Raw genomic sequence first — 12,505 nt, forward strand, 5'->3', positions numbered from 1 at the left:
GTAATATCCACAGTACTACAGGGAAGTGTGATAGGACCGTTGCTGTTTACAATATATACTCGTATATATATAAAATGATCTAGTAGAAAGCGTTCGATGCTCTTTAAGGCTATTTGCAGAGGACGCAGTTGTCTATGCCAAAGTAGCAACACCAGAAGATAGTAAGAATTTGCAAAACGACCTGCAGAGAATTAATGAATGGTGCAAGGAGAGGAAATCCACTATTGTACAGTTTCACTATTGATGAGAAACAGCTGGAGGCGGCGTCTGACGTAAAATGTCTAGGCGTAACTATCCAGAATGACCTTAAGTGGAATGACCACATGAAACAGATAGTGGGAAAAGCAGACACCAGACTCAGATTCATCGGAAGAATCTGAAGGAAATGTTAGTCATCCACGATAGAACTGGCTTATAAGGCGCTTGTTCGCCCTATTCTTGAGTATTGTTCATTTATCTGGGGTCACTATCAGGTAGGACTGGTAGAGGGGATATAGAAGTACCAACGAAGAGCGGTGCGTTTCGTCACGGGATCGCTTAGCTGACGAGAGAGCGTTACGGAGATGCTGAACAAACTCCACTGGCAGACGTTACAAGAGAGGCTAGCTGTATGAAACCCAACAGTGACTCCTTCTCCTGATATCAAGTAATTTTTTACAACCACCCTTCGCAAAGCACGGCGGTTGCTGTGCGTCAGTACACTGAGGGGACAAAAGTGAGCCGGCCGCGGTGACCGTGCGGTTCTAGGCGCTGCAGTCCGGGACCGTGGCCATCACTTAACAACCGAGGGCAGCGTCGTTTGTGTAGAGTTGTCAGCGCTAACAGACAAGCAACTATGCGTAAAATAATCACGGGAATTAATGTGCGACATCGCCTGCTGTGCCTAGGAGGCTCGTGACCATATCGGTTGGATAGTAGACGATTCGAAAACCGTGATCTGATCAGATGGTTCCATTTTCAGTTCGTAAGACCTGATAGTAGGGTTGGAGTGTGGCTCAGATCCCACGAAGCCATGGAGTTGCTGGTGGCTCCATAATGGATGGGCCATATTTACTTCGAATGGGCACTGTCCTGGTTATGTTCGACTATTGGAGCCCGTTTGCAATCATTTATGGACTTCATGTTTACGAACAAAGATCTAATTGTTATGAATGACAACGCTCAATGTCAGCAGGCCACAACTGTTGGCGATTAGTCGGAAGAACATTCTGGACAGTTTAAGTGAAGAGTTTGGCCGCTCAGATCGCCCGACATGAATCCCATCGAACATTTATGAGACATAACCGACAGGTCCGGTTCTGCACGAAATTCTGCACCAGCAACACTTCCGCAATTGTGGAGGCTGCCTAGGCGGCATGGCTCAATATTTCTGAGGGAGACGTCCAACGCCTTCCTGAGTCCACGCCACGATGAGTTGCACTACGAAGGGTAAAAGGAAGTCCGACACGGTATTTGGAAGTATCCCAAGATTTTTGTCAGCTCACTGTACGTGAGGTCTACTTGGTCTTGTTGTAGCTGTGGCTATTCCTCCGCGTGTGCAGGGCACAATGATACCACCAACAACCCACCTGGGCAGCCTTAGGACTCAGATGTGTTACTCAAGTGACATCCAGTGATTAGTCCACGTTCCAGGTGACTGAGGTCTGATGACTCAGTCATTCTGCTTCTCTGCTGACAACTCAATACTCCCCGTCTTCTTTTATACTAGTTGAGCCACCTTTCGTGGCACCTAGTGGTAAATTCCGCATGGCATAGGGTGTAGAGATACTTTTTGATTAGATAGTGTACTTGGCAGAAATCCGTACCTGTCACAGTCTCCGAGATAACGGGTGATAAACATCGGAAATACGAGGGTCACTCCAAAAGAAATGCATATTATTTTTTTTAGAAAATACATCTTTTATTATACATGTTTGAAAGTTTTACAGTGTGTAGATACACCCTTAGGAACAATATCTTCATTTCTTCACATAATTTCCGTCCTTCTCAACTGCCTTACTTCATCTTGTAACCAGCGCCTGTATACCCTCACGGTAAAATTCTGGACCAACCTGTTGGAGCCACTGTTTGGCAGCGTGCACAAGGGAGTCATCATCTTCAAACCTTGTTCCACGAAGAGAGTCTTTCAGTTTCCCAAAGAGATGATAGTCACATGGAGCCAGGTCAGGACTGTAAGGCGGGTGTTTCAGTGATGTCCATCCGAATTTTGTGATCGTTTCCATGGTGTTTTGACTGATATGTGGCCGTGCATTGTCGTGCAACAGCAAAACATCCTGCATTTGCCGATGTGGTCGAACACGACTCAGTCGAGCTTGAAGTTTCTTCAGTGTCGTCACATATGCATCAGAATTTATGGTGGTTCCACTTGGCATGATGTCCAAAAGCAAGAGTCCTTCGGAATAGGAAAACACTGTAGCCATAACTTTTCCAGCAGAGGGTGTGGTTTTGAATTTTTTTTCTTGGGTGAATTTGCATGATGCCATTCCACTGATTGCCTCTTCGTCTCTGGTGAAAAATGATGGAGCCATGTTTCATCACCAGTCACAGTTCTTCCGAGAAATTCATCTCCACCACGCTCGTACTGTTCCAAAAGGTCGCTGCATACCGTTTTTCTTGCTTCTTTGCGAGGCACTGTCAACATCCTGGGAACCCACCTGGCACAAACTTTTTTTAACGCCAACACTTTCAGTATTCTGCAAACACTTCCTTCCGCTATCCCAACGTAGCGTAACAATTCGTTCACTGTGATGCGTCTGTCAACAGTCACCAATTCGTTAACTCTCTGCACATTGTCTGAAGTGTGTGCAGTACGAGGCCTGCCGCTGCGAGGACAATCCTCAATATTGCCGTGCCCGCTTTCGTCACGTAACCTGCCTGCCCACTGAGTAACTGTACTGAGATCGACAGCAGCATCTCCGTACACCTTTTCAACCTCTTGTGGATGTTCCCCACTGTCTCGTTTTCACATCACAGGAATTCTATGACAGCACGTTGCTTCTGACAAACGACAAGTGTAGCAGCCATCTTGAAGACATGCTGTGACGGCGCCACTCACGGGAACAGGTTGAACTAAGTTTGAAAACAAGCGGGAAGGATGTATCTACACACTTTCAAACTTTCACACATGCAGAATGAAAACTGTATTATTAAAAAAATAGTGTGCATTTCTTTTGGAGTGACCCTCGTATGTCAGGGAAAAGACAGGACCCTGGGTCTCTCCTTAAGGAAAGAAAAATACCCTGTGCGGTGGTCGGTTGAATGCGAGGACGTTGAGGAGGAAGTCGGTGCCACAGGAGCCAGAGGGGTCGCAGCGAGGAGGTCTCAAGTCCTGCGGAGGCCCGTACGTCTGCGCGCGGTCCCAGGGCCCGGCAGAGAGCTACAAGGAGCCGCGACCGCTCCCGCGAGGCCCACAAAGTCGACGGAGAGCGAAAACTTTAGCCTCGGGAATTTCACGGTCGGCCAGCAAACCAAGACGTATTTAAAACAACACGGGCCGGGCCGGTATAAACAGCCCCTGCTGAGGAATGTGGCGCGACTTGGGAACGACTTGGCAAAGTGGCTGCCGCAGCCCCTGGGGGCGCCTCGCTCACCGCCCCCGCCGTCGCCCCCGCCGCCACCTCCGCCCACCTGGTCTGCCTTGGAGGCGCTAGCCCATCCCCCGCCGCGCCCTGCTCTTCACTCACAGGCGCTGGCGCCACCGGTGTCGGAGCATTGTAATTAGGATATTTGATAGAACTATTGGGGTTCTGTTCAGACCTGCCCTCAGAACTGTTGTCCGAATTTACTTTTTACGAAAATTAATAACGAATGTTTGCTATACGAAATTTTTTTCGAGTATTGTTGTTTTCTTCGTTACATTCTGCAGAACTATTCAAATTTCGTACAAAGAACTCTAGAACTATGCCATATCTATCAATAACTTTGAAAAAAATATATATTTCTGAAAAAAATGGTGCCAACTTCACAGTAAATGAAAAGATTTTCTCATTAAAATGCAATTATCTCGTAAAATATTAGCTGCAGTAAAAAATGTTACTTGGATTTTCGAAAGAACTCTTGAAGCTCTGTTCAGAACTGTGCTCAGAGCTCTTGTACTTATTTACATTTTGCGGAAATTGCCAAAGAATGTTTTCGATACGAAAATTTTTCGAGTGTTGTTGTTTTCTTCTCTAAATTCTGCAGAACTATTGAAATTTTGTATAAAGAACTCTATAACTGTGACTTATCTATCAAGAGCTCTGAAAAAAATATATATTGCTGAAAAAAAGGGTGCCAGCTTCACAGTAGGAGCTCTTATGGAATTCTTAATTAAGTTGCAATTACCTCTTAAACTATTACCTGCACAAAAAAATTTCACTAGGATTTTCGATAGAACTCTTCACGTGGTGTCCAGAACTGTCATCAGAACTGTTGTACGAATATATTTATATTTTCCGTAGAGAAAGTGTGTCCCATATTAAATCAATTTATCTCAAACCATTATCGCCATAGAAAAATGTTGTTGGGATTTTCGATAGAGCTCTTGGGGTTCTGTTCAGAACTGTCCTCAGAACTGTTGTACAAGTTTAATTTTTGCGAAAATTGACAAAAAATGTTTTCGATACGAAAATTTTTTTGAATGTTGTTGTTTTCTTCGCTAAATTCTGCAGAACTATTGAAATTTTGTACAAAGAACTCTAGAACTATGCTACATCTATCAAGAACTCTGAAAAAAATATATATTTCTGAAAAAAATGGTGCCAACTTCACAGTAAGTGAAAAGATTTTCTCATTAAAATGCAATTACCTCGTAAACTATTAGCTGCACAAAAAAATGTTACTTGGATTTTCGAAAGAACTCTTGGAGCTCTGTTCAGAGCTGTGCTCAGAACTCTTGTACTTATTTACATTTTGCGGAAATTGCCAAAGAACGTTTTCGATATGAAAATTTTTTCGAGTATTGTTTTCGTCGCTAAATTCTGCAGAACTATTGAAATTTTGTACAAAGAACTCTAGAACTATGCTACATCTATCAAGAACTGTGAAAAAATGTATATTTCTTGAAAAAGGGGTGCTAACTTCACACGACTGTTTTTGGGTCCCCCCTCCACTGGAGTCGGCATCAAATTCCTCACTTTTTTAAAAAGACATAATATTCGGCGTTGACTGTACAAATTATACTGAAGCGCCAAAGAAACTGGTATAGTCATGCGTATTCAGATACAGAGATATGTGAACAGGCAGAATACGGCGCTGCGGTCGGCAACGCCTATATAAGACAACAAGTGTCTGGAGCAGGTTTTCGGTTACTACTGCTACAATGACAGGTTATCAAGATTTAAGTGAGTTAGAACGCGGTGTTATAGTCGTCACAAGAGGGATGGGACACAGCACCTCTGAGGTAGCGATGAATTGGGGATTTTCCCGTACGACGGTTTCAGGATTGTACCGTGAGTATCAGGAATCCGGTGAAACATTAAATCTCCGATATCGCTGTGGCTGGAAAAATATCCTGCAAGAACTATACCAACGACGACTGAAGAGAACCGTTCAACGTGACAGAAGTGCTGTAACGCCGGAAATGCATATCCTCCTATTTCCATCTATTGTACTATTATTTTTTTTCCTTGTTTTGTTACCTCAAGATATGACATTTCTGTCTCTTTATATATTGTAATTGTTTTACTGTTTGTATATATATATATTTATGCACTCATGTCGATGTATAATTGGTTTGTTTCGTAAATATTATTTGTATTTTTACGCTGGGTCTTGCCTAGGGAAAACTGCTATCGAACGATTACATCGATGGGTCGTGTGAAGAATCAAAGTGTGTAGGATCTTTGGTAGTGTTAACTCTGCCGCGTGGAGCGCGGGCAGAGAGAGTCTGGCTGGAGTAGCGAGTGGAGCAGGTGTGTTGTGTGACACTCCCGCGAGTTGCCGCGCTTTCGGGGTTTGGCAGCATGTAATTGCGCTCGACTCGCGATGATAGTTTCTGACATGGTGTCGCGGACGGGAAGCATTAGCTGGCGCACATCAAGAGCCCGTTTCGCCTGGTGACCGTGTCGAGAAGAAGGCGCGCCACCATCCAGCTTCTGCAACAGCGACGGCCGACAATGAGTGACTGTCGCCACCTCCTCGATCGACGGCTTCAAACCTTCAATCAACCAACAAGGAAGACTAAAAGCACGTAAAGTTTCAGAACTGTATGGCAGACCTCAGCTTTTCAAATTGTTCCATTTGCCTCGCAAAATTACAGCAACTTAACATGAACCTTTGTTGCTCATTGTCCCAATCGCATTGCCAAGCAGGGTCCCTTCCTTTTCCGGAATGAACCCGAGTGTCGTTGAAATTCAAACGCCAGCATAATTCCATTTCGCTGCTTTAATTTCAAAGTTCGTCATAGCTGGCTACAGTAGTTAGATTACACAAGCACAAATTAAGAGTGCGAGTTTTGTTACCGTATTTTAGCTTACCTGTGACTGCAGCTCAGCTTGGTACATACTAAATTTTACTATTGTTAATTGTTCAGAATCGTTTAATTCAAGTTCAAAGTTAAATCTCTTCTTTCTAAATTGCGTAGATTCAAGTAGCTTTAGAAATGATTGTTGAGGTAGTCCAAGACTAACTGTATTTCGATGTGCTTCAGAAAGAAAGCTCACTATTAACTTCAGTCACTAAATTAACTTTCGATTTTCCGGTTTCATTAATTATTTTGCTAAATTAAGTGTAGCGAAATTTATTACTTCTGACAAACTTTCAGTTTTCACACTACACGTGTCAACCTTCAGTTGCCACGCTTCTAGTGCTAATTATATGTGTAATAACCTTTGTTTTTCAGTTATTATAGTAATAGTCCATAGGACTGGCGACCGTAATTTCCCCCAAATCTCAAATATCTAATTACCGCTAGTTGATTGTTAACGTAACGTCCGCACATTTACTTTCTTTATTAACTTTATCCCTATTTCAAAATTAATTTCCACCAGTTTCACTTGCATTTTTCCTTTCATTTAGATGTAACCCTTTCCTCCCTCTTTACCGACAGGTTAACTTCGGTGACGATTGCTTTTCCAAAATTCCCATTAGGTACACGCGGTTTCGTTTTTCACTGTCATTAAGGTCGATAAGTGAGGGGGAGGTTACAGGTGGCGACCGTGACAGGACAATCTTCAGATTTGAGGTTGTTCTGGACACGAATTTTGTATGTTGCTAATCTCGTAACAGAGTACTGGTTATGTACAGGCCGTTACGTCAGCGAGAATAAGTAGTGGGAGTAATCCTAATTATATTTGAGATTTGGCATTTATATTCAAAATTATTAAAATGAATGAAGGCAACAATTACCAAAATTTGGTAGACTTGGATAAGGAACAATCGGTCGAACAGTGGGGAATGCGCACCGCGGTACACATTGTTCAGGGACAGGCGGCTAGCATGAAAGACGCGACCGCCGAAACGCAACAAGGAGCAGAAATGGAATTCCACACTTTAGAAAATGTTTCGGAGTCGGAAGTGAAAACCAAATGCGAATCCCTTGATGACGAATACGGGGGGACAATTAAAGAGGGAAGTGGAAACGCTTGCGACAACCACTTGCCAAGTGATTACGAGGGTGTCGGAATTAGAAAGGAAACTTGACGAAAAACAGAGCTATGTGCCAATCTATGCACATAGTTCGGAATTGTTGACGAAAGAGGAGCGGTTCGACCCCTTGAAAAAAGGAGGTATACACGCGACGGATTTCATTAAGAATTGTGAAAGAGTTTTACCCAGATCATGGACTAATGAGAGAAAAATTAATGCGATTTTTGATGTGTTGGCTGGTGATGCCAAGCGTTGGGGCTTAAACCTCAACTTTACGGACCTGACTTTTGACGAATTTAAAAATTTGTTTCTGGCTGAATACTGGTCAGAGCAAAAACAGCAAAGTGTCTGGCGCGAATTTGTCGTATCGAGGCCTTTCGATGCGAATTCGCGCGGTTCGATGAAGGAGTTTTGTGAGGGCTGGATCCGCAAGTTGGAATACTTGCGTGATGGCCGCACGGAATCCGAAATAGTCTGGGAACTCTACAAAAAGCTTCCAGATGATACAAAACGCTACGTAGGAAGCAATTACAGAACAATAAATGATTTCCTGGAAAGAGTGGAGGACGAGGACAATTGGCGCAATAATCGCGACAGTGGTAGAGGCCGTGGTAACAACAACGGGTACCACAGCATTTAACGAAATCGTCGTAATGAATGGGATTGATTTGAAATTTCGTTAAAGAAGAATAATAAATTTTATCTTTTGCTTTTAAGTTAATTTTCTTTCGTGCGAACTTTGTTGTAGAACCACTCTCTTATTTTCGTGTGGTAATAAAAATTTTTACTTTCTTAAGAATTACGTATATTTAAAGAAAAAAAATAATATTTACGTGAACTCATATGAACTGGTTAAGAATATTAGGTTGAGAATTGAGTCCTTTAAATCATTCGGCCTTGGCATACACTTTCCAGATGCAGTGGGTTTTTCTGTTAAATATTTTTACTGAATTTTATCCCGGCACTAGCCATAGAACACAAGATTACCTCTATTAGCAGAAAATGTTTTAATTATTGCCAAGCCGACATTTATCACTGATCAAACCTACTTCATTACACATTTAAGATATTTTGAAAGAACCAAACTGTTTAAATTTCAATGTTAACTAACATTAGCTATCCGCCTACGAATGCACAAACGTATAATTAATTCAAATTTTATCAGCCACAGGATCACTGAAAAAGAAGAACAATTTCTTAATTCACCATTGATTTTTATGCATCTGTTCCCGATTTACGGGTTTGCTATTGTTGGTCGCGGCACAGCCCAGCAACACCGCTAAAAAAATGCTGAAAAATTCTTAAAGAAATTTTATAGATGACGTGGGCAAACTAATTTACATAAATAATTCACACTTTTGATAAACTCTAATATATTTAGATCAAACAACAATACAACTCACATTAATTCGTAACGCATCGTCTAATGGCGGCTAAGTCCAGACAGAGACAAAAGAAGTCTACCCATTCGTAAAAACCTCTTTCACAGTGTCCTACCGCAATGACTTCTGAACAGAGAAGACCAAAGAATACATAATGCATTGTGCTTAAATAGTATTGCTGACTATTAACATTCCTTTGCAAATTGACGATATTATTCTCTTCTGGCAACATATCTCTGCTATCGCAAATACTGACACATTTTACAATCACATAATAAATACAGAAAAATTCCTATCCTAAATACAGAGAAATATTACAACCAAAAAATATAAGGAGAATAACAAATGTCTTTTACACCACATTCAGTAATATTTTTGTTCAATAATTACGATATATACAACTTGCCCAGAGCGGCGTATATGGTACAAATAAACTCTTGTTTTTTAATAATGTGAGTTTGCCAGGGAACGTTACATTGCCCCCTGGCAGCATTTGGCAAAGAGGTTTTACACTTTGACACAATGGTGCCAGTAACGTTCTTTACACTTGTATATTTTACGGAATGGCTCATTTATTTAGTCCCAGGGTTATATAAGTTCATGGCTCCCCCATTTGGGCGTAGGCAAACAGGAAACCTGGGCAAAACTGTGCCGGAGCCCAGCCATCCCAGTTGGTTGATGGTCAATATTGTCTTTTTAGCAGTTATTCATTTGAATTAAATGCAGTTCGTCACAAACGGTTACACAATTACACAATATCACAGTCACATACAGTTCGACTAAAGTTTTTTGTGTGTGATACTATTATTCTTGTGATACACTACAAGGTCACTTGTCCTACGTAGTAAATGTTCAATGTTTATCGAAATGAAGTCATTGACATGTTATTCAGTTTATGTGAACATAAAAAAAAATCAATAATGCTGTATTTGGTGAGCGGTGCGGAGTGATTGTTGAGCGGCGCTCGGCGCGGCGCGCTGACTCCGTGTAGGTCACCGCCCCCGGCGTTGACAGCTACGGCGCGGAGGGCGTGGCTGTCTGTTTGGTCTGCTACGGGCTGCTGCGGCCGCTGCATAGCTGATGTAGCCGGATGCGCGTTGGATATCCGCTCGCCCGTGCGACGTTTTCTTGCAGTGCTCCAGGAAACATGCAACAAGTTCAGAAACAGTGTACTATCCTTATAGGCATTTTTCCTGCTGTGGGAAAGAACGCACACAGTTAGTGGCAGTTATTACTCAGTAGGCCTTCACTAGTCTGGTTTGCACAATGTTTCGTTGTCACAGTAACACGTTTTATGGGCATACAATATTTTTCACCATGTCATGACTTGTCATTAGTCACACGCAAGTTTTCACCTTTGGACAAAATGTATCTCTGTAGTCAATGCGCTTTCCTAGCGTCCCTTGACACACAAAGAGTTAAAGTTTGACACTAGCTTGATCCACCGTCCTTTATCGGTTCACTGTTCGTGTCGTGCTAGTTCCTTGTCCACTTGCACACACGGCGATGATACAGTTTTTTATTACTTATACTCAACTACTCCGTGACGTATTGCTGCAGGTTTAACAGTCACTGTCTGTCTCTGCCGCACAATACTGCACTTTTGTTTAAGTTCCTTTATTTTTATTTACAATGTCCGCTGTGCAATTTTTTTTTTTTTTTTTTTTTTTTTTTTTTTGTAATAGCGCATTCGTAACTCTTTACCAAGGTGTGATATTTGCGTACATGGTAACAAAATATTAAAATTTGGTATTAGTTTGCCCAAAAGTCATCTATATTCGTGTTCAGGTAGATTTTATTTGTGCATTCCAGCCGGATTCAGGCATATTGTTCAATAACTCCTTTGAACTCATGTCACACTTTACTATCAACGTCCTACGTAACTACAGTGTAGTCTCTGTAGGCAAAAATTGACTTGGACTGTATCTGGCTAGCTCTTTTTTACTGTTTGAATCTGCACATGCTTCAATTGAAGCTTCTTTGTGCGTAACTTTGCATTACATAAATTTGCAACAAGTTTGCCTCCCGTGGTGCCCTCGGGTCACTACTGGGTGCATTATTTTCTCTAATAACATTGGTGAGATAATAAAGTTCTCAGGGCCTCATATTATTGATATTATTCTGGGTTCGAATCTGTCAATCTGACAACTACACATATATACATACATACACATAATAGAAAAGATTGTGCCAAGAAATATTTCAAATTTGGGCACGTAGAGAATTATGTAGTACACTAACTAATCATTACTAAAATGTTCTTTTTGATTGAACTCTGTCACAGCTTAACACTACAAATAATTGCACTAATCAGATTATCTGTGCAAACATTTAGAGCATGTTCTAGATAACACAAATTAAAAGGGTACATAACACAAATATCCATACACATGAGAAAGTCAATCATATTCTTATAACTAAACACTTCTACACTAGTACATTATCTCTAAAGATCACACATCATTAATGTTCATTATTTACAAAAGAATGGTGTCCACATAGGACTATTAGTCTTTTACTGTAGGAATGCTTTTACATCCTTACGCGGATACAGTCCCCGTACTCTTCCTGAGTGGGGATCTGCTAAGAGATAGCTACACTCATGTGGCACACTTACTACTCTAAAAGGTCCATTGTACACCAATTGCCACTTGCTATTCTGTTTCAAGGATGCCGAGGACTTAGGATGATTACGTAAGAGTACCAAGTCCCCAACACTAAATTTTTGGTTATTCGTCACATGTCGATTATATTTTTCTTTCCTTTTCTGAGCGCACCTGGTAAGGTTGCATCCTGCTTTTCTTATCTTCTGTGCTTATATACAATGTATAACCTGAAAAATTTATTTAACTCTCCAAATGTTCGTAAAAAAAAACTTTTTCCTTCTTGGGCCAAGGAATGGAGTATGAGGCTCGACAGTAATTTTTGTGAGGCTTTACCTCGATCTTGTACTGATATCCCTTAACAATTCCTGGTCGTTCAGAAAATACATCTGCATAATTAAATAATAACTGTACCAACTCCTGCTGTTGCATAGAGTTCAAATTCTCGGACTGTGATACTTTGTTCACAAGTGCGTCCACATTTGCTTTTAACTGATCACCTTGTACGTCGGGATAATAGAGATTCTGTCCTAGACCATGATTGTCTAAATGTAGTATCGACTGATTCCTACACTTTATGTTAATAGCATTACAATTAGGTACAGGTACCTCTTCAGATCTGAGCATGGACAATTCTATTCTCCTACCAGCATTCATCAAACTTAATTTTTCCCGAGAAAGGTCGATTATTGCGTCCCTTTCTCTTAAAAAATCTACCCCCAAAATGCAGGCTACCTTTAAACCCTTTACTACCAGGAATGAGCACGCTATGGCTTCATCCCCTAAATACATCTCTACCCGCACTTGGAGTTTAATTATTTGTCGCTGTGCACTTATGGCTCCAGTGACTTTACAATTATTCACGGGAAAAGTCAGCATACGCCTTTCCTTCCCCAGTACTTTGAATAAGTCCATACTCATAACACTGACAGTAGCACCTGTATCTACGACCGC

General features: G+C 41.5%; 1 protein-coding gene across 1 annotated transcript in view; it reads right to left on the bottom strand.

Annotated features, from left to right (window-relative positions):
• Positions 1-3,220: 3,220 nt before the first annotated feature.
• LOC124598630 (probable inactive protein kinase DDB_G0270444) overlaps positions 3,221-12,505 on the bottom strand; it is a 55,939-nt gene continuing 46,654 nt past the window's right edge. Inside the window, exon 3 of the mRNA XM_047136015.1 lies at positions 3,221-3,376. Coding sequence (XP_046991971.1) covers positions 3,221-3,376 — 156 coding nt within the window. The remainder of the gene's footprint in view (positions 3,377-12,505) is intronic.

This window comes from Schistocerca americana, chromosome 1 (genome assembly GCF_021461395.2).
Source record: "Schistocerca americana isolate TAMUIC-IGC-003095 chromosome 1, iqSchAmer2.1, whole genome shotgun sequence".
NCBI classification, from domain to species: Eukaryota; Metazoa; Arthropoda; class Insecta; order Orthoptera; family Acrididae; genus Schistocerca; species Schistocerca americana.